At 43.7% G+C, this 27,098-nt stretch overlaps 1 protein-coding gene across 22 annotated transcripts in view; it reads right to left on the minus strand.

Moving 5' to 3' along the window:
• Positions 1 to 27,098, minus strand: part of KIF21A (kinesin family member 21A) — a 177,748-nt gene that overhangs the window by 63,925 nt on the left and 86,725 nt on the right. For all 22 annotated transcript variants that reach the window (XM_089304003.1, XM_070049648.2, XM_070049647.2 and 19 more), the window contains exons 2-10: positions 14,800 to 15,022; positions 14,490 to 14,672; positions 11,590 to 11,739; positions 10,787 to 10,921; positions 10,096 to 10,263; positions 7,866 to 7,981; positions 2,348 to 2,543; positions 1,807 to 1,996; positions 1,393 to 1,456 (exon numbers count right to left, since the gene is read on the minus strand). In XM_089304003.1, the coding sequence (XP_089160129.1) occupies positions 1,393 to 1,456; positions 1,807 to 1,996; positions 2,348 to 2,543; positions 7,866 to 7,981; positions 10,096 to 10,263; positions 10,787 to 10,921; positions 11,590 to 11,739; positions 14,490 to 14,648 (1,178 nt within the window). In that variant the 5' untranslated portion in view covers positions 14,649 to 14,672; positions 14,800 to 15,022. The remainder of the gene's footprint in view (positions 1 to 1,392; positions 1,457 to 1,806; positions 1,997 to 2,347; positions 2,544 to 7,865; positions 7,982 to 10,095; positions 10,264 to 10,786; positions 10,922 to 11,589; positions 11,740 to 14,489; positions 14,673 to 14,799; positions 15,023 to 27,098) is intronic.

Raw genomic sequence — 27,098 nt, forward strand, 5'->3', positions numbered from 1 at the left:
GAAACCAAGGTCACCAAGAGGAGCAGGAGGAGGACCTTTAGTCACCAAAAATCAGAGATGTCAGTTGTATCACAAGGAATTGTAAGGATGGGTCTACAGCTAACGGAGAAGACGATGAAAGAAGAAATGTTTTGGCAGGAGCCAGGGGAGTGCACTGCCAACCACAGACAGCAACTGCAAGTCCGGGAGGGCTATGGAGCAGAGGCAGGACACAATGCCTCTCACACCGCTGCCGAAACAGAAAAGCCAGAAAAAGTACATACAGATTGACAGATGCACTCTTACACACACACACACACACACACACACACACAGCTGCATTTATTTGAGTAACACTATCCGTTGCCATTCAATGTATCTTCTCATTAGCTTTCACTTCTTGAAACATTTAAGGCATCCAGAGTGCCTTGGGGAAACAGAAACAGAGGGGATAGCGTTTGCCACAGGTGCAAAACCTCCAGAATGGTCAGCGAAGAGATGGGGAAGGAGAACCCAAGGTGAGTAGGACTCAGAGCAGCTGTGAAGAACAAACTCCCCAACTTGGAGATTTCCTGCGAATGCGTGGTACAGTGATATCTGGATTGCACAGCGGCTCCTGCACGTAGCTGACAGGAGTCTTATTTCAAGAGAAAACAGCACAGCCATCGGGCAAACCACAGAACCTGAAAATGTTCCAGAAATGATTAGCCCTGACCTTCCTCCTCACTCCACCCCCAAGACTGTTTTCATGGGTCTTCATGCCTCCGCATCAGACACAGCTACTCCCTTCACTAAATTCTGCCATTCCAGTTAATACACGTGAGCTTATTTATGTTGCTCCATGTAGACTACAAACATAGTTTATGTCATGGTTACCACTGATTTTGGCATTTAGTGAGTATCTGCTGTAGTTAGCAGGAAATGTGAATGCATGTGCTAGAGAGAGGAAGGAAAATTATTAAGGATGGATGATTCATACATTAGATTAGCTGAAGAAGTTGCAGAACAGGAATAATGGGAGATTCAGACAAACTCGTGATGGTTTGCAAATACTGATCTATTCTGAAATGGTGGGGGAAGAGGTAGAGAGAAAAGAGGCACACAAGATAACTTTGTAAACACTGATTTTGTCTGTCCTCTGTGATGGTTAGGTAAACATCTATGGAGGGAGTAGGAGGATAATATGGGAAGAAAGGGAGAAGGAAGTTGCTCAGAATATAATATTATGAGACAGACAAGTATGTAGTTCCATAAAGTTTATTATGAGAAAGGTGAATATGTAGTTCCCTAAAGCTAACCTGACCAGTGGGCTGAAATATCCTTGTGAATACTTGTTGAATAGTAAGCCTGATGAAGAGAACTATCACAACATTGCAAAACTCAAAGTAAACATGTACATCAGGTGAGCTATACCTGAGATCTTCTATTTCTTTGATGTAACTGTGAATCATATTACTAATTTCCTCATTGCCTTCACCTGAAAGATAAAATACAAAGTTAAAACTTCTCTTTGAATTAAGACTTCAACAAAACAAGAGAAAAAAAAAAAAAACAGGGAAACAAAACAGAAATCCTTTAAAACATAACTTATAGAGCAAATTTTCTATCTTGCATATAGAAGCAGATTGTAGCTAATATGATGCAAAGAACATATTATGTTTACAATAAATTTATATCTTTTTACATTATGTATTTAACTTAAAATTACACAGTATACACACAATTTGGCATTTCTAGTTCAACTCTTCTAGATAATTAATGAATACAAACAGTATCCCCTGTCCTCAAGATGTGAGACCCTCGCTCACCCCTGCCACGCACCCATACCTGCTCTGGCAAGGACCTGGTTGGCCTGGTCACTGACAAGCTGTGTGATCCTGGATCTCAGCGCATCCACTGTCTCCTGCATGGCTTTGATTCTCACCCGCAGGTTATTATTCTCAGTCTGTAGCATGGCATTCTCATGAAACATGTCATTGATGCTTTCCACTCCTTCCTCATCAATTATTCTTTTACCCTAAAGAGGGAAAGTATGTCTTGTGGTTGAGGAGCCTTGAACACACAGAGTTTTATTAAAAGATACCCCAGGATGATAAAATCCTATGACCCACAGCCCTTTTTTCTTACCAATCCCAAGGCATGGGGTCCTTTCCACTCTATCACAACTCTCCGTGGCACATGACTGACTAAAAATTGATTGGGTCAGAAGACTTTTGAACGTGTGTTTGCTCAGGTTACAGTGAACATCATTAAAGACCACCCACAAGGCAGACTAGAGAACCCAACCTCCAAAGGCAAGGAGACACACATGTACAAACCATCATGAAACGAATCACTGGAAGTGCCATGAAATACAAGGTGCACTTACTGTTTTGTACTCCATGAGCTCCATCTGAAGCCGTGTGATCTCACTGCGGAGTGCGTTGATTTGTTGACTAGCTCTGTCCTGATTCACCATCACCTTGTTCTTGATATTTCTAGCTCTATTGGCGTACTTCAGGGTGTTCAGTGTTTCCATAAAATCTCTATCTGAAGGGCTGACGCATGCTATCATGATTGTTTGGCTGAAAGTTACAAATAACAGGTTTACAAATAAAAGCAAATAAAACACTAAGATAACAATTTACAAATCACTGCCATTAAATAGGATCTCTCTTCAAGTCAGAAAAAAAGATTAATGCTACTGACTTAAAAATAAAAGCAAACTTGGGGCTGGTGTTGTGGCATAGCAGGTTAAGTCTCCACCTGCAACGCCAGCATCCTGTATGGGCACCAGGTCGAGATCTGGCTGTTTCACTTCCAATCCAGCTCCCTGCTAATGTGACTGTGAAAACAGAAGATGGTCCAATTCCTCAGGTCTCTGCACCCACGTGAGAGATCCAGAACAAGCTGTTTTCCTGGCTTCAACATTGCAATCACCTGGGGAATGAACCAGCAGATGGAATATATCTCTCTCTCCCTGCCCTCCATAACTATATCTTTCAAATAAATTTTTAAAATCCTTATTAAAAAGAAAAGCAAACTCAAAAGCCCTCAAGCTTTAAGAATATCTTACAGACAAAGATTTTGTTTATTTGGGTAATATCAACGAAAATTAACTTCCGTTATCTTTCTTTGACCCCCTTTATCTTGAGAAAGTACAACTGCATATATGTTTCTTCCCACTTTACAAAGCACTTTTGAAGCAGTATACAACAGTTCTAAAATAAACTACCATGATAAATCAAAAGCTGTTCATTATTAACTTATTTTAGTATTCTAATAATTTCTTCCCTTTTTAATAAGTGGTACCCTGACTCTTGATATCAGCAAAGAATTTCACACAAAATCCTATCACACTCAAGTGAGAAGAATGCTTGGCCTAGCCTCACGTTTCACAATATAAACCATCACTTGTGGCTGAATGATCAAAAGTCCAGAGTTTCTCACGGCCACGTCCCCAGAATCATTACTTTATGGTCTTGACAAACTGTTTCACCAGCCAAAGAACAGGACAGTGAAATGCTTGCCTTGCCCTGGCAATTATGTCTGTCAAGGAAATACATGGAGAGTCTAATGGGCATTCATCAATCTAAAAAAATAAAAATAAAAATAAATTGGGATGACAATGAAAGAGCTAATTTACCAATAGTAGTAGGAAATCAGTCCTAATCCAAAGATTGCCAAACTGGCTATAGCTTCCACTCACGTCTTCCCCAATCGACCCAAGACAGCATTGCTGTCCATTTATAAGGGGGCACGTTCTACATATTCCTCCTTCCCCAACCCCTGCTCACTCTCCCCATTAGTCTTAATATTCTTAACATCCAATTAAACTATCACCTGCATATATGTATCACAGATCATAACTTTGAATTTGGCAGTACCAGAGCTGGTGCTGTGGTGTAGTGGGTAAAGCCACTGCTTACGGTGTGCTGCAAGATCCCCACATGGGCCCGGTTCAAGTCTCAGATGCTCTACTTCTGATTCAGCTTCCTGTTGATGTGCCTGGGAAAGCAGCGGAGGATGGCCCAAGTGCTGGGGCTCCTGTATCCCTATGGGAGACCCGGAGGAAGCTCCTGGCTCTTGGCTTTGGATTTGCCCAGCTCCGGCTGTTGCAGCCACTTGGGGAGTGAACCAGTGGATGGAAGACCACCCCTCCCCTCTCTTCTCTCTACCCCTCCCTCTCTGTAACTCTTTCAAGTAAATAAATAAATCTTTTTTAAAAAATTGACAGTACCCTTTCTCTCTGCCTCTGTATTATTCATTACACTGTTGTTACTACCTTGACATTTTATAGACCCCCAACTCTTAGGCTCTAAGCCCCTGGAGGAGAGGGATCAGGGAGTCTTAATCAGCAGTGTACTTTAATATTGTTTGTGTTGTATGCTATATGTACATAATATTTATTGTGGATCAGAAAGTGAGGATAATTCACACCATTCCATCTGTCTCTTCTGATGAAGAAGATAAAGCAATCCATTAAGAATGAGGATTGTGTGTACTGATCACAACAGGGCAACTCCAAGTGTGGTCCCTATGCCACTCTGCAAATCATTTATTCTTGTCAACAATGAGTACAGAACTTGAGAGCAAGCATTTTAGAGACTTTTACATTTGGATTTCCTATCATCAATGAACTCATCTCACTGAACAGCAGACAGACCCATTCAAGGGTTTGCAAACTCACAGGGTGAGTCTCAAATGGGGCAAACAGTACAGGTGTGTACAGCATTAACGCACTGGGAAAGGGGAGACTCACCCTTCACAACATTTTTTTTTTTTTTTTTGACAGGCAGAGTGGACAGTGAGAGAGAGAGACAGAGAGAGAAAGGTCTTCCTTTGCCGTTGGTTCACCCTCCAATGGCCGCCGCTGCAGCCGGCGCACCGCGCTGATCCGATGGCAGGAGCCAGGAGCCAGGTGCTTTTCCTGGTCTCCTGTCGCTCCCCCTCTTCGTGGAGGAACGACACAGGACCCTGCGCTGTTCTTTCGTCTGCTCGGCCCTCCCCGGGTTTGCTGCTGGTTCTTCCCGGGTTGGCTACTATCCCTTCCACCTCCGTGGAAGGGCAGTTCCCCCTGGCCACATTCCCCACTTCCGCAGGGGAGCGGCACACCGCCGGCCGGCTCTCTCGGGGGCTGCACGGGTTCCCTTAGATGTTCCCCATAGATGTTCCTGGTGCATGCCGTCTCTCTCCTCCTTTATAGTCCTCCTCCGCCAATCCCAACTCGGCTGCCCACACGCCGAGTACGCTGCTCTCCAATCAGGAGCAAGTCCTACAGTTTATTAGTTGAACTGGAGGCAGCTGTGCGGAAGCTGTTTACTTCTCTCCCAGCGCCATATTGTGGGAGAGCAGATGCATAGAATAAGTCTTAATTCGAGTAACTTAGTCTAGTCCGGATTGCTCCCCACAGTCTCCCATGGGGTGCAGGGCCCAAGCACCTGGGCCATCCTCCACTGCACTCCCTGGCCACAGCAGAGAGCTGGCCTGGAAGAGGGGCAACCGGGACAGAATCCGGCGCCCCAACCGGGGCTAGAACCCGGTGTGCCGGCGCCGCAAGGTGGAGGATTAGCCTAGTGAGCCGCGGCACCGGCAGCCTTCACAACATTTTAAGAAGTGCTGGGATCAAGAGCTGAAGAAGAATGTGAAGGCAACAGGAGCCAACCACAACCAACTACACAGGCAAAAGGCCACACAGTAAACCAGCCTCAGAGACATAATTACAAGAATGATTCCACTTACTAAAAACTCAAAAAAAAATTAAAGCTGTTTGTTTTTAAAGTTCACATAACAATCACAATTTTGTTTTTTAAAAGCTCTATCACTTAAATATATTATGGTATCTCTCATAAATTTTATATTTTAAGTTGTGCATCTGGAAAGAAATATATAAGAGTATGGGCAGTCATTACATTTACGTAATAGATGGAATTGACTTAATTCACGCTTCATGTGCTTCTGTATTTTCCAGAATTTCTGCTATAAACATGTTATGATGTTTTATCAAACATTATAAATTTATAAATGCAAGTATTTTTCAAAAAATAAAATTATGCACATAAAAGTATGAAACTTATTATCTTAAGTTTAAATTTTTTTAAAAAAAAATGAACACATTTTGATTTCCAAAGTATACAAAGATAATGCTTGTGAACCAGGAGTTCAATCTTAAAATTTTAAGCAGAAATTGAGGTATGCCAAGGGTGGAATTAGGAGTGATATCCCCTGAGGAGTTACCACCAGTGACAGAAACGGTGAGAAATGTGTGAGACCATTTAGCCACAGGCTGTCTACAACTCTGCAGAAACGGAGCACCTGCAGTGACACTGTTGTAGACTGCCCACAACGCAAGCAAACTTGAAGAAGCAGTGAAACATCAGAAACGCTGCAACATCTCAGGGAGGACCTGTCTCATCTCCGCTGTGTTTCAGTGAAGAAATAAATACAGGAAAGGGCTCCAAATTAGAAAACTAGAAAAAACACACATTTTGATTAAAATAGAAATTCTTGTTCTGCTATAATAAGACACATGGGGACACCGAGGCTCAGACCAAAAATACAAAAGAAACATGTAGCAAAGGAAATAAATTATATTTTTACATAGAATTGATAAAGATGTAAGTTGAGAGAAGACCAATATTACATAAAAGGAAGAAATATAAAAATGAGACTGTTGGATTCTATAAAACAAAACTTTATTCCTAAACCAAACTGATGTAGAACCTAAATACACTTAACATTATCTAAAATTCTTGAGGGATAATTGTCCAAAAAAAAAAAGTTTGAAGTTTAATTACTAGACTATTAGCATCTTACGATTTTTCCAGTAAATATGATTTGTTAGACTGTTAAACACCATAAAATACACTCCTGTGAATGGCTGTAACTCCTTGAATTGTGCTACAATTGCATTTAAATGACAAAAATGTTTCCAGTTGCAAGGTCAACATGGTGACACTTATGGAATAGAATGCATTACTAAAAAGATGTGTTTAGTTGATTAAACACATCAGATCAATGCAAAGTATTAGAAAAGAAAAATTTCAGCAATACTGGCAAACTTATAAGCTAGAAAACACCCTATCTTTCCTTTCATTGACTTTTTTCTATGATTTATTTATTTATTTGAAAGGCGGAGTTACAGAGAAAGAGGCAGAGAGAGAGGTCTTCCATCTGCTGGTTCACTCCCCATATGGCTGCAAGGGCCGCAGTTGGGTGAATCCGAAGCCAAGAGCCTCTTCCAGGTCTCCCAGGCAGGTGCAGGGGCCCAAGCGCTTAGGCCATCCTCCACTGCTTTACCAGGCCATAGCAGAGAGCTGGATTGGAAGTAGAGCAGCCGAGACCCAAATCAGTGCCAGTGTATGATGTCGGCGTGACAGGCAGCGGCCTTACCCTCTACGCCACAACCACAGACATTTTAACTGCCCCATTGACATTTTAAGACAAGTTTTCCACATACAAAGAAAAGTTTTAAGTTTTAGGAGACTTTGCAAAAAGATATAGATAATATTAGTTTGTGATTGCTTGGAAGGCAATATTTACTTTTTCCAAAAAAATTTTTTATGAAGTATCTACTGAGTTTGCTAAGCACTTAAAGCAGAAATGGTAGACGGCAGAAACAGTACATATTACGGACTTCATTTACAAGCTACGTGATCTCTAATTATTTAGCCTGTCTGAATTCCAATTTTCTCATCTGTAAAGTAGAATAATAACACCCACCTCATTGGATGTCAAAGGATTACATGGAATAACAACATACAACATGATTCACATGTTATAGTCCATAATAACACAATTCTCAGCTCCCCATCCGATCCAGCTCTTATGACTCACCTTACATGCTTGCTTAAAAAATAATCAATAATCAAAATACAGGAATATGAATGGTCACCCCGTATCCATACCTGTTGCCCCCGAGGGAATCCTGCAGGAGTCTTGTCAACTTGGAATCTCTGTAGGGGACATGGGTGGCCCTCTTGCTCTTGTCTCCCAGGGCACTTATGACATTACCAAGTGCCAACTGAAAGAGAGGTGGGAAAGGAATCACACATTTCTGAATAAAGAAAACTTAGACAAAAGAAAATAAAGATATGACAAAAGCGAGAACACTTGTTTAGGCTTTGTTCTACATTTGTATTTTGAAGTATAAAGTAACTTTAAAGTTTTATGTTTTAACTATTAATAACTGACACCACTCCAAATTTAGTACCCTCCATGTACTAATTCACACATTCCCAAACTTCTATTCAAGATTTCCTCTAGTAATACACATGTTAGAAGATCGATAACTGAGGCCGGCGCCGCGGCTCACTAGGCTAATCCTCCGCCTAGCGGCGCCGGCACACCGGGTTCTAGTCCCGGTCGGGGCGCCGGATTCTGTCCCGGTTGCTCCTCTTCCTGTCCAGCTCTCTGCTGTGGCCTGGGAGTGCAGTGGAGGATGGCCCAAGTGCTTGGGCCCTGCACCCCATGGGAGACCAGGAAAAGCACCTGGCTCCTGGCTCCTGCCATCAGATCAGCGCGGTGCGCCGGCTGCAGCGCGCCGGCTGCAGCGCGCCGGCTGCAGCGCGCCGGCTGCGGCGGCCATTGGAGGGTGAACCAATGGCAAAGGAAGACCTTTCTCTCTGTCTCTCTCTCACTGTCCACTCTGCCTGTCAAAAAAAAAAAAAAAAAAAAAAAAAAAAAAAGAAGATCGATAACTGCTAACAATCCCTACAGCATCAGGTTGTATCCCTAAAAAATGATCAATTCATGTTGCAAATTCTTCTCAACTCAAAGAAAAACTACATAGTTAGCTGAATGGTTCCATGAAATTTTCTTGCTGCAATACAGATCCCTTTTGGGAAAACAAAATCTCCTCTAAACACTATGTAAGTGTCAGTATGATCTCTCTGAACTGGTATTTCCGTGTAGTAAAACTGTCCTTAGAAACACAAAGTATGCTAAGCACACACATCTACATCCAACCGCAGAGGTCATCCCTCCTCCAGCCACCCCTGCTGCCTTTCCCACTGTCATGGAACTGCCACCTCCAGCATCAGCACTGTGCAAAGCCTGGGTCACGCTCCACTTCAGCCACACAAGCATGTATGGTCACGGCTCTGCTGGGCCGGGGTTGTGCCGGGAGGCCCACAGGGATCACACAGCGTCCTGGCCCCCATTTCCAGAGAAGCCAGTAACAGTCCTGAGCACTAAAACCCTGCCAGCTGTGTCTCACAGGCTTAACAGCCTCAACAGGAAAACCAAACAGCGGCTCTTCTTCCCTGAGAGTGCCTCCGTGATTTTACCTCTAAACAATAAAATTTGAAACAGCGCACAGAGTCATGTATCAGGTCACCCCCAACTACACATCATTCAGACATACACCAGGAGCATAAAGATGTGTCTTGGTGCTGGGAAGAAGTCTGGCTGTCTCTACTCAGCTTCGTGAGATAAATCCCTCAGACAGGTTGCAGTCATATAGTATTAAATGTTGAGCAACAACTTACAAAAAAAAAAAAAAGACCATGTATTTGGAGCCCCCAATTCCATGAGGGGAAGGAAGGAGAGCAAAGGCACACACCCTGAACTGTCAGCATCACAGGGATCTAGGGATGTCATTGCTTTTCTGCAGGAACAGATGTCTGCTATTATAATGCAAGGTGTCTTCCAATCAAAATACCACTAGGTGGCATGATATTAAAGTTAATTCCCAATACTTAGAAAAAAATCTCATTTTGCAAATATTACTACTAAAAGACTTTTTATTCTAATTCAAAGTCAATAAAATAAATGTCATAAAATATGAGCAAAGCACTACTTTGAAAGTCTTGACCCATGAAAATACTTAATATTAAAGGTAAATTTCGGCAGAATAATTTTAATGTGGAAAGATTTTTTAAATAACTTCTGTATGATTTTCTGCACATACCATACAATGCCATCCAACTGAATCACATATGTGAAGAGAATGGGCAATGTGGAGGAAAGCGAAAGGTCTACCCTGTGAGATGAGATTCACTGCCTTATTACTGAGCTGACTGGAACTTTCGGCTCCCAGTTCAGTGCATGAAGGTTTTCCACTGGGTGCTGTACACTACAAGGGAGAAGAGGAGAAGGGAAAGCCCTGACACTCCCAGCACGAAGCCTCAGTCTTACAAGCCCACAGTTGATGGAAATTCCTTCTTTGGCTCTCTCGCCTGTAGCTCCCGTTCGCTTCAGCCTTTCTGATCCTGCCAGATCAACAAAATGGAATTTTGCAGTCAGGGTTTCAAATTCATTCATCTGTGACGATTCAGAAATCATCTTGTTATCAGTTGCATTCTCCTGCAGTTAAGGAAAATAATTACAAATATTTTGTTAACATAACAATAAATACCCTCCAAGCCCATCTCGCCCTCATCCCATGCACATACACAGTCATAGCCAAAGAAGTAGGCATAAAAACAAAACAACACAAATGCAGAACACCTGCTGGCAAGTAAACACTTAAATCCAGAAAGAAGCTGGAACATCAGAACCCAGCATATCTCAAAGGAGACTCTGCTTGTGTTGGTGAAGTGAAACCTGTCACACGTGGTCCTCAACAGCTAAGGGTCTCAGGGGACTACAGCCCGCACCAACAGCCACAGCACATTTTCTCGTTATTGCAAACACATAGGCAATTCTTTATTTCCAAAGCTTACATGGCTGGCCAGCTTCAACATAAACAGGATCAGAAGAGAAAATGAGGAAAGGGAGGGATTCAACAAACTGAATCTGGCCCAGACACTCATACCCTCACTTGGCATGCATGTGATTCCAGGGAGATAAACAATGACTGCTTAAGTATTCAGCGCTAGTGACTTACGGCGTCCATCTGGGGACACATTCTGGTCTGACACACGTGAATGGTGAAAATGGCATGCGAGCGAGAGCTCTGCACATTCATCTGGGTACTGGCCGTGGTCCTGGACAGAGCCCCAAGCTTCAGACACTGCATCATCTGGAGGAGAGAAGAGCCCAGGATGTCACTTGAGCACTACTGTTACAACACGATAGCACAGCATCCGTAGGATGAGCCAATGGCTAAAGCCCAGCATACGAAGGGATTCAAAAGATGCTGGATTTTCACATTACTGTTCTGGATCCAGGCACCTTTTGAGCTGAACTTCTCAGTATAATAGTGTATTATCTGTAGGAGAGAACACTGAGATTCCATTGTCGGCCACTTGCTGACATGGGCAGCTTCCATTCCAAATCTGCAGCAGTGAAACACTTTGCAACGAACTGAGCAACCCCCTGAATCACTCTGCTCCCTTAACTTCTGTGGAAACTTCTTTAGGAGCCATAACTTACATAGACAAGTTGAAGCAAAAGGCACAAAACAACTGCCTTCTGAACCTTCAGTGACAATTATCTAATGCTTTTTCTGTACTTATGAAAAAAAAGCTATGCATACACCACCTTCAATTATTTTGATGTTATCATAAATGTTCTGACTTCCTTATAACCCTGACATTTTTAGAACAATGCCCTGATTTTAAAAAAAATGAATAAGGAAGACAAAATTTTAACTGCATGAATGATTAGGATATAGATTTCTTATCTTAGCCTTTAGCAGCCTATGATACCATCAACCACACTCTATTTTCACCACAACATAAACGTCACCTCTGATTCCGTATTCACAGTACGCGTTGTGACGCCTACAGTATAAATTCCTCCAGTTGAATCTTCATGAATCCTTATATTTGATTTTTTATTTTTTGAATCAATATCACGCGTAGTATCAAATAAGTCAAGGACCTCTTCATTATAGAGCTACCAAAAAGAAATATTAGAAGGTTAATTTTAGCAGAAATGCCTGGTGACTGTCATAAAACATGTGATAAACGTTATGTTTCAAACATTTTAAAGTTTTTTTCTAATGACACATATTTTTTCAAAATAGCACATAAAACAAACAAGAAAATTTTTATTACAAATAAAAAGTATATGCCATGTTTACTTACAGGAGTCAGAACGGTAAATGATTTAATCGTAACTAATGAGTTGAGGACTACCTAAAATGATAGACCAGTCTGCTACAGATGATAAGCAAAGTTCACACACATGGCAAGCTCCAACAACTGTTTACTAAATACATTAAGATAAGTGTGAAGTTTAGAGATTTTTAAGAATTTCTGTGGGTCTGGCACTGTGGCACAGGGGGTAAAGCCACTGCCTACAGTGCTGACATCCCATATGGGTGCTGGTTTGAGTCCTGGCTGCTCCACTTCTGATCCAGCTCCCTGCTATGGCCTGGGAAAGCAGTAGAAAATGGCCCAGGTCCTTGCGCCCCTGCACCCATGTAGAAGATCTGGAAGAAGCTCCTGGCTCCTGGCTTCAGATCGGCACAGCTCCAGCTGTTGAAGCTATCTGGGGAGTGAACCAGCTGACTGATGGAAGACCTCTCTCTCTCTCTCTCTCTCTCTGCCTCTGCCTCTCTGTAACTCTGCCTTTCAAATAAATAAATCTTTTCTAAAAAATATAATTTTTACTGCTTGATCTAAAAATACATTTCACATTGTATGAAAATCTTCTTAATGGATACTGAGTATCTGTGCAATGTCAGCAATAATTTTAATGTTTTTCCATCAGGGGTGGCTGACTAGATCTAGCCTGCTTCTTGGAGGAGGACACACAGTCAGGATCCTTTAAAGTCACGATGCCTAAACAAGGATTGAGGGGGCAACAGAGAAGGTGGAAGCACACAGTTACTTTCCTGCCCCTTGATTTACCTTCCCTTTAGTAGAAACTCAATCACATTTTCCTTGGTTTCTACTAAATGAGATTTTCACCAAAATCAGCGATAAGATAACTGATACTCATTTTTATGAAGCTTTCTATTCATGCTAAATGCAAAATAAAAAAACTTCATCAAGGATCAAAATCATCAGCTCATGGATCAGGTACTCTAAACTAGAAACACTCTTTGGACCTAGAACCCAGAACCATGACGTCACTGTCACCTAACTGCAAGGTGGCTCTCATCCCACCTGCTCTCCTACCATCCTGTCTCCCCATCAGAACACACACCCCAGCCAGTGGACACTGCATCCAAGCTGTCTGGCAGGACACCAGTTTCTGCAAGCAGATTAGTTCTACAGCCTCAATCCTATTACTTCTCACATTCTCCCCTCCCTTTTAGTCTTAATCACTGAGTTCCCAGCACTTGTCTGTGTAAATCATAGCAGGTAACTACTTTTAGTTCTTGATAAAGAGGGATTCTGAAATGAATAATACTAGATGTTCTTTGACTCTGTGAACAGTCAAGTGTTTTAATCTTTTACTATTTTTTAAAGATGTATTTATTAATTTATTTGAGAGGTAGAGTTACAGATAGAGAGGGAGATACAGAGAGAAATGTCTTCCATCTGCTGGTTCACTCCCCAAATGGCAGCAATGACCAAAACTAGGCCAATCAGAAGTCAGGAGCCAGAAGCTTCTTCCGGGTCTCCCACATGGGTACAGGGGCCCAAGTACTTAGGCCATCTTCTACTGCTTTCCCAGGCCATAGCAGAGAGCTGGATCAGAAGCGGAGCAGCCAGGACTAGAACCAGCATTCCTATGGGATGCTGGCACCACAGGTGGAAGCTTAGCCCACTACTCCACAGCACCGGCCCCTCATTATTTATTTATTTATTTATTTATTTATTTAAAAGGCAGAGAAATAGAGGCAAAAACACAGAGGGAGACCTCCCAACTGCCGGTTCACTCCCCAAATCACAGCTGTAGCTAGGGTTGGGTCAAGTCAAAGCCAGGATCTGAAAACAGTCTGGATTCCTCATTTGGGTGGCAGGAATCCAAGTACATGAGCTATCAACTCTTTCCTCTAAGGGTGCACATTTTCAGGAAACTAGAATTAGGAGCAGAGCCAGGACTCAAACCCAGGACTTCTGATATAGGATGGAGGAATCCCATGTGGCATCTTTTTTTTTTTTTTTTTTTTTTTTTTTTTTTTTTTTTTTGACAGGCAGAGTGGACAGTGAGAGAGAGAGACAGAGAGAAAGGTCTTCCTTTGCCATTGGTTCACCCTCCAATGGCTGCCGCGGCCAGCCCGCTGCGGCCGGCGCACGGCGCTGATCCGATGGCAGGAGCCAGGAGCCAGGTGCTTTTCCTGGTCTCCCATGGGGTGCAGGGCCCAAGCACCTGGGCCATCCTCCACTGCACTCCCGGGCCACAGCAGAGAGCTGGCCTGGAAGAGGGGCAACCGGGACAGAATCCGGCGCCCCGACCGGGACTAGAACCCGGTGTGCCGGCGCCGCTAGGCGGAGGATTAGCCTAGTGAGCCGCGGCGCCGGCCTCCATGTGGCATCTTAACCATGGGCCAAACACCTGTCCCAGGTGTTTATAATCTTACATGCTTCAAATACAGAACATGTTCTACCTGTTACCTAATGTCAATTCAGTCAAACAGCAATTATTAACTACTACAGGCAAGGCGCTGAATTAGAGACCAAGAATAAAAAATCATACTGGCTTATGGTCTTAAGGACAACACTTAAGTAATGATACATCTAGATGATTACCTCTAAGAACTGGGCATTCACTTTAAAATCTGGAGGAGGTAGTCCATTCTTAATTGCTGTGTGCTTCTTTTCTTCAATACTCTTGAAAAGGTGTTTAACAGCGCGAGAAATAATACCCTGCTCCTCCTCCATGATGTTAACATCAAATCCTGTACCCATAGTGTATGTCTTCCCAGCTCCAGTCTGAACAGAAGAACAGAGAGAACGAACGTTCAACCTTAGCACAACCTCAAGATACAAAAATGAAACGCACAACTACATGGGCACTTCCGAAAAGCTCCAATACCCGTGAAAACAGCACAGTACTTACTTGTCCATAAGCAAACACAGTAGCATTGTATCCTTCAAAACAACCTTCGATCAGTTTTTCAATACACTGAGTGTAGATCTGCTGCTGCTGGGAGTCAATGTCAAACACGTAATCAAAAGTGAAAGCCTTATCTTTCCCGAGGAAGACCTGGGGTTCTCCTGGTGTGACAGACGTACAAATGTGGCATCCTTCGATCTTTTCTTTGGCAAGCTGTGGTCTTATTCTGTAACAAATAATCAGAAATAACTTAAGTTGTTTAAAAAGCAAGGAAGAGGAGTTAAACATTGTTGGCCAACTCATTTAAAACCACTAATCACACCCAATTATTTCAGTTTATGAGATGATTTACTTAACAGTCCCATGGAGTTACTTACCATTCTCCAAAAATTATCAACAAAAGTAAAATTCACTTTTAAACCATTATGCAGATGAGTATTTTCCTCAATTCTGTAAGGAGTAGACACTCAGTCAAATAAATTCTGCTACCAAGATGCCACTCATCATCACTCTGTAAATTTCCTCTCTTCATTTCCAAAGACAAAATGGAAATGTAAGGATATAATATCCATCATGATGGCCTGATGCCCTCGACTCCCCCCCCCCTTCTTTTTTTTGCAAACTCTGCATCAGTGGTATTTAAACTTATTTGACCATTACCTACTGGCAGCTGAACATATATAAGGATATTCCTGGCCGGCGTTGCAGCTCAATAGGCTAATCCTCCGCCTGCAGCACAGGCACCCCGGGTTCTAGTCCCGGTCGGGGCTAGAACTTCCACTTTGACCATGGCCTTGTCTAAATATGATCAGAGTCAGTGAACTCAGGGGGCTTCCATAGCCTTGGCAGCTCATGACAAGAGCCTAGGGTGATTACTGATGCCATAAACAAGAGTGTCAATTTGTTAAGTCAACAACAGGAGTCACTGTGCACTTACTCCTCATGTAGGATCTCTGTCCTTAGTGTGCTGTACAATGAGATTTAATGCTATAACTAGTACTCAAACAGTATTTTTCACTTTATGTTTCTGTGTGGGAGCAACTGAGGAAATCTTTACTTAATGTATGCTAAACTGATCTTCTGTATATAAAGAGAATCGAAAATGAATCTTGATGTGAATGGAAGGGGGGAGGGAGTGGGAAAGGGGAGGGTTGCGGGTGGGAGGGGCATTATGGGGGGGGAGCCATTGTAATCCATAAGCTGTACTTTGGAAATTTATATTCATTAAATAAAAGTTAAAAAAAAAGTAGAAGAGAAACAATAAAAAGGATGGAAGAAAAAAAAAAGAGTATGTTGAATGGCCGGCACTATGGCATATTGGGCACCAATTCGAGTCCCAGCTCCTCCATTTTATTTTTTTTTTTAATTATTTTTTTTTTTTTTAGCGATAGAGATAGAAAGTGAGAGAGAGAGACAGAGAGGAAGGTCTTCCTTCCGTTGGTTCACCCCCTAAATGGCCGCTACAGCCGGCGCTACACCAATCTGAAGCCAGGATCCAGGAGCTTCCTCCTGGTCTCCCATGTGGGTGCAGGCGCCCAAGCACTTGGGCCATACTCTCCTGCCCTCCTGGCCCACAGCAGAGAGCTGGACTGGAAGAGGAGCAACCGGGACTAGAACCCGTCGCCCATATGGGATGCCAGTGCCGCAAGGCGGAGTGTTAGCCAAGTGAGCCACGGAGCCAGCCCCTGGCTCCTCCACTTTCAATCCAGCTCTCTGCTATGGCCTAGGAATGCAGTAAAAGATGGCTCAAGTCCTTGGGCCCACACACCCACATGTGAGACCTGGAGGAATCTCCTGGCTCCTGGCTTTGGATCAGTACAGCTCTGGCCACTGCAGTCAATGGGGGGAATGAACCAGCTAACAGAAGATAACTCTCTCTCTCTATGGCTCTCTCTCTCTCTTTCTCTGCCTTTGTAACTCTGCCTTTCAAATAAATAAATAAATCTTTTTAAAAGAAAAGTACATTGATGCAATAATTTCCTCTTGATGTTGCTCTCTTTTGATAAGGATAAATCCTCAGCAATGTTTGTTTGCTCTAAAGGAATGCAGCGATCAGTATGCAGATGGCCAGGTGGTGGGGGAAGAGCAACAGAGCTATCCTCGGAGGACATGGGTACTCCTACTCCTGCCCCTACAGATGTCCACGACCTCCTCTCACAGCGCCAACCTCCTCATCTATGGAGGGAAAAGATAATTTTCGAAATTCCTTACAGATCTAACACTAACTATAGGTTACTATATTACAGAAAAAGAAGTAAATAATACTATGTGCTGTCGTACAAATAAAATGATATTATAAGAAATAAGGCCAGCGCCGTGGCTCACTAGGCTAATCCTCTGCCTTGCGGCGCCGGCACACCGGGTTCTAGTCCCGGTCGGGGCGCCGGATTCTGTCCCGGTTGCCCCTCTTCCAGGCCAGCTCTCTGCTGTGGCCAGGGAGTGCAGTGGAGGATGGCCCAGGTCCTTGTGCCCTGCACCCGCATGGGAGACCAGGAGAAGTACCTGGCTCCTGCCATCGGATCAGCGCGGTGCACCGGTTGCAGCGCGCTGGCCGCGGCGGCCATTGGAGGGTGAACCAATGGCAAAGGAAGACCTTTCTCTCTGTCTCTCTCTCACTGTCCACTCTGCCTGTCAAAAAATAAATAAATAAATAAATAGAAATAAAGAGTTCTTTTCCTAAAGTTTTATTATTTTATTTATTTGAAAGGCAGAGTTACAGAGAGGCAGACACACCCACACACATAGAGTGTAAACAGGATTTACACCCCAAATGGCCACACTCCCTATGCTGGGCTGAGCCAAACCAAAGTCATGAACTGGGAGCTTCATACCGGTCTCCCACGTGGGTACAGGGGCCCAAGTACTTGGGCTATCTTCCACTGCTTTCTCAGGTGCATTAGTGGTGAGCTGGATTGCAGGTGGAGCAGCCAGGACTGGAAATGGTGCCCACATGGGATGCCAGTGTCGCATGCAGAGACTTAACTGGCTCCACCACACTACCAGCCCAAGAGTTCCTTATAAGAGCAACTTCAACGGACTAGAAGAACTGCCCATGGGAGCAGCAGCTTCAGGTTTCTGGTCCCACATATTCTTAAACAGCGGTGTTTCTCAAATTAATCTCCTCTTTCCAAACAGCTCTTCCCTTTTGTCCAGCTATGGTGAGGAAACCATCACAGAACCCCAGTCCTCTTTGGGAGAATTGCCATCTTGATGCTTAAAAAATATTTTTATGGCCGGTGCCATGGCTCACTAGGCTAATCCTCTGCCTTGCAGCGCCTGCACACCGGGTTCTAGTCCCAGTCGGGGCTCCGGATTCTGTCCCGGTTGCTCCTCTTCCAGGCCAGCTCTCTGCTGTGGCCAGGGAGTGCAGTGGAGGATGGCCCAAGTGTTTGGGCCCTGCACCCCATGGGAGACCAGGAAAAGCACCTGGCTCCTGGCTCCTGCCATCAGATCAGCGCGGTGTGCCGGCCGCAGCGCCCCAGCCATGGCGGCCATTGGAGGGTGAACCAACGGCAAAAGGAAGACCTTTCTCTCTGTCTCTCTCACTCACTGTCCACTCTGCCTGTCAAAAAAATAATAAAATAAAAAAATTTTTTATTTTATTCATTTGAAAAGCAGAGTTACAAGGCAAGAGACAGAGGGAGAGACAGAGATCTTCCATCTGCTGGTTCACTCCCCAAATGGCTGCACAGGCCAGGTCAAAGCCAGGAGTTAGGAGCTTCTTTTGGGCCCCCCTCGTGGGTATAGAGCACTTGGGCCATCTTCTGTTTTCCAGGTATATTAGCAGGGAGCTGGATTAGAAGTGGAACAGCCTGGACTCAAACCACTGCCCACTGGATGCCAGCACTGCAGGGCCAGTATAACCTGCTACACCACAACACTGGCCCTGCCATCTTGATTCTTGCTAACCCAGAAAGAGCAGAACCAGAACCAGCTGGCACTGACATCAGTCCCTCCCTCTTTCCATCAACACAATCTGTGTCCAGGAGCTCGGGTTATCTCTGAAACAGCTCTTCAGCCTAGTGAGCTCCCTCCTGCCCCATCAACAGCGAGCTAATCAAGGCCATCACTATCTCTTGGAATACTGCAGACACCTCCTTATCATCCCCTTGACTCACACACTGTAACATCAGCGACACATGAACACATGAAGCTGATCATCAGAACATTACTCTGCTTAGGACCCTTCAGTGAGTCCCTAAATCCCTGTGCGTTTGCCATGCTCCATCTGTGCACTAAAGGATTTTGCTTGGTGGTCATGGAGATGGTTTATTCATTCTAATCAGTTTCACTAATGAGCTATAATCTCCCTTGTTTCCATGCCTTCAAAAGCATTGCTTCCTCTCCCTCCACTCTTCTCCACCCTCTCAATTCCCGGCTCCTTCCCAGCCTGAACATCTCACGTCTTTTGGATGCTCCCATGAGTTTTGCATCCCAAATAAAGTTGTATCTGAGCTCATGCTCTTCTCTCTCCTGAAATCTGCCATATCAACCCCAGCTCTCTGTTCTCTGAGGCTTTAGGACTGTGTGAAGCCACAAGTTCCACAGAGTGAAACAGACAAAAGCAAACACAACTGTCTAAATGGAAACAAGCACTAGCTACTGTGTGAAAGCAGTGTCTTGCTAATTTTAAGTAAATGGCTACAACCATAGGCTAATGTATTTGGCTCTTAAGATACTTTTCATTTCATTTCAATAGAGCAAAGAAAAACTAGAAGTATAGATCTCACAGCCAATTTTACAACAGCAGTATCACTTAGAATGTCTGCAAATCTCGTACCCTCTCCCCAGCAGATAATATTATCCATGATAACAGCGAGCAGGATTCCCTTTGAAACACAGATGATCCCCAGTTCCAGCCACTGGCAAAGGTAGAGGACACAATGTGGTTTCCATGCTTGCAAGACAGTCAGGCTGCTTTTCTACTGGATTCTGGCAGCAGCAGTTTCCCAGGGGGTCTGAGATAGTCCCACCTGGGAGAGTCTGTTCTCCCACACATGCAGATAACTGGAGGCTGACTATACTTCAAAAGCTAGGGATATATATGCCTTTTCATTTCCCCTCAAAACTTAGCATTTTAAATTCTCCAAATCCCTAAATTTATAGTCAAGAATTCTCAAATGAAGTCACAACTCAAACCAATTCACCTGCTTAAAAACATAGACTTTGAAATCTACCCAGTTATACTTTAACTTGAAAACTATCATTTTTTATTATGCATAGACAAAACATACCACTCCTTCTGGCCAAAAGAAGCTGACATGTATGACTGCAAATTCCTGAAGTGCTTTCTCTCTTACACAAATTCATCTCCTCTCATCACAACACTGGGAAATCATCAATGTTAACATTTGGGTTAACAAGGTAACACTAAGAAATTACAAAGCCTTGCAAGCTTCTAAAAATATGTAATCATACAACTTGAAATATCTGAAACTGCTTTGTCAAGAGAAACAAGTATGCATAAAAATTGTGTCATAAATATTTAGGATAAGATATTCTACTATTGCATGGTAACAATATTACAAAAGGCTATAATAATAAAATTACAGATAGATAATCTATAATTAGGTTATCTATATATAATAATTATACATAAACATTAATGTTGGCCTTTCATAATACATTATAATTAATCACACATAGATCATGATTATAAAAGCTGTGATTTGTTGAAACCAGCTTGTGAAGGTTGAAAGCTTGAAGCAGAGTAAAAGTTCATCAGTCAGCTTTCACATGAAGAGGGGTCAACACATGCCGTCTCCACCCTCTCATCTCTGCACACAGCCCCAGTCAGCTCTGCTCCTGCACCGCTGTAATCGCTCTGACCAAAGGCATCCATCGCTGTCTATTCCCAAATTCACTAGACCACTTCCAGTCTTCACCCTTCTAATCTCTCTGTAGAATTTCATCCTATTTTTGACACCTTATTTCTCAAATCCTCAACCACAGCTGGATTTTGGGACACCCCCACCCCTTTTTACCGATTCTGACTGCTGAACCAGTATTGCCCTTATGCGTCATAAATCTACCTGGCTTGAAACGTCCATGTTTCCCCAGGAAAATGTTCATCTTCTGGCCGGTGCTACAGCTCACTAGGCTAATCCTCTGCCTGCAGCACCGGTACTCCGGGTTCTAGTCCCGGTCGGGGCACCAGTTGTGTCCCGGTTGCTCCTCTTCCAGTCCAGCTCTCTGCTGTGACCCGGGAAGGCAGTGGGGGATGGCCCAAGTCCTTGGGCTCTGCACCCACATGGGAGACCAGGAGGAAGCACCTGGCTCCTGGCTTTGGATCAGCACAGCGCGCCAGCCACAGCAGCCATTTGGGGGGTGAACTAACGGAAGGAAGACCTTTCTCTCTGTCTCTCTCTCTCTCTCACCATCTAACTCTGCCTGTCAAAAAAAAGAAAAAGAAAAAGTTCATCTTCTCAGCTTGGTGTCAAAGAATTTTCCTCATCTGGAGTCCTCCTCTATTTCTATCCTCAAATGAATTCACACTCAGCTACATGCAATTTATATCCTTTATCAGTCAACTTGGGTGCTGTCATTCACTGTGGTGCCACTGGGCTTAGATCCCTCTGTTATGGTCTAGAAAGCTGAAATCCCTCAAGACCCAGTTCAAACACCTGCTCCCCCCTCACCTCCAAGGGGAATTAATTCTTTTTTCTCTACGCATTTTGTTCATGATTTTAGAATACTGAATATCAAACTGCATTCTGTTGTCTCCACTAGTAAATTAATCTTTGTACACAGAGAATATATCTTATTTATGAATAAAGTAATTCAACAACTCTATGGGGGGAGGGCATTTGGTCTGACAGTCAAGATGCCCCCTGAGCCGCCCACATCCCATATCGGAGTGCTAGGTTCAAGCCGCAGCTCTACTCACGATCCCAGCTTCTGGCTAATGTACACACTGAGAGGCATCAGGCGATGGCTCATGTACTTGCCTCCCTTCCACACACACAGACCCGGATTGAGTTCCCAGCTCCTGGCTTCAGGCTTGGCCCCAGCTCTGGCCAACGCAGGCCTTTTGGAAGTGAACCAGTGGAGGGGGACACACATACATACTCTCTCCCCTATCTCTCTCTCTCTCTCTAGTAAATTTAAATTAAAAATTAACAATGTTCACTGGCCAACTCCTACAAACTACGCTGGGTGAGGGGAGCATTCCAATACTGGGCATATGATAAACACAGTAATAGAACATCTCTTTACTATCAGCAGCAAACATTTAACTACCCTAGATCTCCATATGCTAGTATAGAAGGAGCTTGGATTTAATACTTTTATGGTTCTGTAAGTTTAAATTTTATTTTAATTAATCTTTCAAGGGAGACAAAACAAGGGTTCCCTATTCTTTTATTAGACAGGCAATTTAATTAGCTAAGCCACAGAATCAGCACTCTATTCTGGCATTTAAAAACTAGCAGAATACGTTTTTTTTTCCCTGCCACACACAGTCCATCATTAATTACACCACCCATTCCTTATTCCTTCATGGTTCTATTGTAGACTTCAGTTTTTATAGCAAATGCTGCTGCAGCCATAGGCACAGGGACTTCACTGCTGAAAACATCACTGTGTCTGTTGAAGGAGATTCTGAGACCAAATCAATTAAGTTTACTAAAATTGACACATACCTCTGTTCTTGGCCAGTCTAATATCAATTAAAAGAAGAAAAAAAAAACTGTAACTTTAGTAACAATATATTAAACCAGCCAATGGGACTAGTTTCTCAAGATGTCCTGGATAGAACAGAAAAACAAATATATTTTCGGGAAAAGGCTTGTATTTGGTATATTTTGAGCTAGAGTTTTGATAATGGAACAGCAAAACTGACTTTGCACTTTAGTTCTGCCATGTGCAGTCGCTAAGAGGAAATTAACCTGAGCATCCTAGCCTACTTTCTTTCTTTCTTTTTTTTTTTTTTTTCTAACAGGCAGAGTGGACAGTGAGAGAGAGAGACAGAGAGAAAGGTCTTCCTTTGCCGTTGGTTCACCCTCCAATGGCCGCCACAGCTGGCGCGCCGCGCTGATCCGATGACAGGAGCCAGGTGCTTCTCCTGGTTTCCCATGGGGTGCAGGACCCAAGGACTTGGGCCATCCTCCACTGCACTCCCGGGCCACAGCAGAGAGCTGGCCTGGAAGAGGGGCAACCAGGACAGAATCCGGCGCCCCGACTGGGACTAGAACCCGGTGTGCCGGCACCGCAAGGCGGAGGATTAGCCTAGTGAGCCACGGCGCCGCCCCTAGCCTACTTTCATGGGTCATTTCTCGAGGTTGTGTCTGCAGCAAGAACTTATAAGGATGAGTAATGTTTTCTTCCCAACTAAGCTATCTCGCTGCTGCTTACTGCAGAAGTGTCCCTCAGTGCCCCTCTGTTAGCACAGTGCAGCCCCCAGTGGACTGGGAAGGAACTAGAACCAGCTCAAAACCACATGGAGCCTACAAAGCTTACTGTACTGCGAGTAATAAAAGTCCTTGGTCTACAACTCAGGAATTTTGTGTCTTCACCACTGTGCATGAAGCAGTAATCAGCAAGCCTATAAACAGAGTAAAATCTCACACTCTCTGAGTCTAAACACATACTATCTGTGATGACCTATGGCAAATCACTCAAACTCAATTTCTTTATCTACAAAATATCTATAAAATTTTATTACCACCATTTCCACACTACAGCATCTTCAACAGATAAGATACTATGCAGCAATGAAAGTCTCTATAGCTAGGGGCTGGCACTGTGGCATAGTAGGTAAAGCTGCTGCCTGCAATGCTGGCATCCCATATGGGCACTAGTTCAAGTCCCGGCTGCTCCACTTTCAATCCAGCTCTTTGCTATGGCCAGGGAAAGCAGGAGAAGATGGCCCAAGTTCTTGGTCCCTGCATCTGCATGGGAGACCCAGAAGAAGCTCCTGACTCTGGGCTTTGGATTGGCCCAGCTCTGGCTGTTGCAGCCATTTGGGGAGTGAACCAGCAGATGGAAGATCTCTCTTTCCTTCTCTCTCTCTCTCTCTCTCTCTCTCTGCCTCTCTGTAACTCTGGCTTTCATATTTGAAAAAATAATTTAAAAAATTTTAGAAAAACAAAGTCTCTGTAGCTATAGAGTGGTATTACAGCACCACTTGAAAATTCTCCCAGCCAGTTCCTTCATAAGGTTCCTTAATATGTTATACCATTTTGAGCCTAGCAACACGTTAAAGACTGCAGTTTTCTCTCTGGCTCCCCAGACTATTGTTATGTTAAAAAAAAAAAAAACACCCCTCAGATGCCCTGAGTTTTAGGAAAACAATGTAAAACAAACATCTGGTTCAGAAGAACAGCGAAACAATATCACCCACAGGTGTGGCTACACATAGACACAAACACACAAACACACATATTCACATTGCCACACAAAGATAAACAAGGTGGGTATTTTTATACTTCCATTTGCAAAGAAAAGTCATAATCCCACCATTAGCCTTTCATTGTCATACATAATCAAGCCTCACTCATGATGCGCTCCATATCAGAATAGAGTACAACAGAAGCTAAGATGGGATTTTTTTTATTCTTCTAATATTATTATCATTTTTCTGTCTCCATACAGCCAGTAAGGAAAATGAATTGAGAGAGGAATGTAAGTTTCTGAGTAACAGGTTTATTTAAAAGAGGGGATGTAATTGTTATGGTATAATTTGCTCTTCTACTGAATTAAACTGAATTAGATGTTAGTGGCTAGAATGTTGACAAATGACTAATCAATGACTGTAAGTACTGAAGGAAAGCTGACTTAAGGAAAATAAGTGAGCCTGCGCCATTATAATTCATCGCTTTCCACAACTTCTGTAGGCACCCTTCTTGTTTTTTCAGACCGAGAAGAGCAGCATTCAGAACACTCAGTAATCTCTGCCGAAGATGCAGTCAAACCCATTTGTTAAAATCCACACACTTCCTGCAGTGCTTTCTTATAGCCTGACTCTGCAATTCTTCTGTTCCTCATTTTATTTATTAGCTTTTTTTTTTTTTTTTTACAAACGTACCAATCAAGTTATGTCCCCACGAATGGAACCAGAACACACCCAGTGGCTTCCTTTTTGCAGGTGGCCACTGCTGATTTCTTGCCCTGTTAGAAAATACTGTTGTCCTTAATCTACGGTGTCACTGATGTGACAAATTTTTCCATCACCTACATGTCTTTGTAAACCGTCCCTTCTGTTTTTCTTGAGGTATTCTGACCTCATCCCCACATGACTGTGACAGATCTCGGGTTTACTCCATAATCTGATCTGCTTCCTACTCGGTGTGGCTTGTGGACTTAGACTAGCCCATTGGGCTCCTCGTTGACACCTTTGCTCTCGCTCTAGAACACCAGTAGATCTCTCCTGTGTTAGGTTGGGGGTTATTATTGTATCAGGTGTCATTCATTAGTGTTCACTTTGATTTCTGAAGGTTAATGTGGCTTCCTGACTCCCTCCCATTTGCAATGAGTCAGGGTGACGATCGCTGTGTCACTAGCTGAGCTGCTGAGGTTTCTGGATTCCCTCTGACCCTCCTCTGCTCCATTCCAGCGAGTGGACAACATGGAGGAAGCATCTGCCCTACTCTAACCTTCCACCTTCTGTCCAGAAGCTTCTAACACATCACAGGAACATGACAGATATTTGTGACCTTGCTGGACTGTTTCCTAGCAGATCAGGCAGTGTGCATAATAATAAGTAATTTCAGTCCACAAAAGGAAATTCCTCTCTCCTAATTGGATCTTTTAATTACAGTGATGGTTGGTGGGAAGAAAGGTATTTCTTCACAGCATTCAAGAAGGGAACACACCTCTGTAACTCCACTAACGAGAGTATTAATTCAGTGAGAAGCGTAAGCAAGAACAGCAATGGGCAGCAGTGTGCTCCAGGGCCTGGGAAGAATACACCTGCATGAATGACAGAGAGAGGGGACATAGTCTCTCTTCTAATCCACAAATGATGAGCCACTTTTAAACATCACCCAGCAATCCTGTCCTAATCTCTATAATTACCCTTACATCCTTCTACCTCTTCCCTGTGTGGTCCACCTGACTCCAGCTTATCCTTCCCCAGGGACATAAAAAGACATTCCCAGACACAGCCGTTTTCCACTTAGTTTCAATAATGCACAGCGTACACAGCTCACGTGTAAAGCTGCAATCCTAAATGATGGTTTTCAACACAACTTGGAAAAAAAAAATCTCTTTCCCTGAAGGCAAGTCCACAGTGGCTAACTAGGGAGAAGCCAGAGAAACAGCATGACGGGACACGGTGCCACCTTCCTCTGACTCCGGCATCGCCCACCTTTTTCTCCCCATGGTTCATCCAAGGACACTGCACGTAGCAAGCAGCTCTCTCTGAAGTACCCTTCATGGGGAGTGGCACTGACCCCTCCCTCTACCGCATACAGATGTGCAAAGAAATACCCTGAAGAAGTGCACGTAGAGTGGTAAATTTAGAAGAAGTTAGCCAGTTTCCGGCATTTGGGGAAAAGTCCAATCCTCTGTGTGGCTGTAATGAATCCTTTTGGAAACTATGGGGCTTTTTTCTTCAGCCTTTCTCCCAGAAATAGAAAAAATTATACTTAAAAAAAGAAAACCAGGGTGGTGAGGCAAGGGGGGGGGGGGGCATTGAGTGACAGCATGAACCACCTGCCTGCTTTTTAAAACACTTAAAAATTTCTGTTGCTACTGGAAAACACCCCTAGTGGCAAAGCTACCACCCAAGGCCTTTGGAAAACTGCTCATGGTCAACAGAACCCAGTGAGGCATCTACTAAACACTGAACAGTGTGTATGGCACAGATGTTTAAAACAAAAACCATGAGGAGTACAGCCACAGAAGCAGGCATGGGAGAAAAGAGCTGGAATACATGTTAAGTGGATTGTTTTACACAAAGGAGAAATGGAGGTGACATTTGCCAGGAGGGATCAGGGAAGGATCCAGAAAAGACACACACAGGACACTGTCTCCACAAGATGAAAGATGCCACCAGAAGACAGACGAGAGATCTCTGCCAAATCGTCTGTGGTTTGCTACTCCAGCATCTGAGGTCTGATTCTCCACTCACCTTCCTGTGTGTATTCTAAACTCCAGCTCTACACAGGAAAGAGAGTGGCTCCATAAGTTGCTTGTGAAGCATCGGTGGCTCCATAGCCTGGGTCAGGACTGCCCAGTGCCCTGGGAGACAGACCGTCAGGGGATCCAACAACAGGTGCCCTTCCCCTTGGCTTCCAATGACGATCAGCAATGGGACAGTCTAGGAGCCAGATCACCAGGCTTCCTGTCCTGGCTGGGATCCT

The sequence above is a fragment of the Oryctolagus cuniculus genome, chromosome 9 (genome assembly GCF_051225735.1).
Source record: "Oryctolagus cuniculus isolate XC-2025 breed Fujian yellow rabbit chromosome 9, ASM5122573v1, whole genome shotgun sequence".
NCBI lineage: Eukaryota > Metazoa > Chordata > Mammalia > Lagomorpha > Leporidae > Oryctolagus > Oryctolagus cuniculus.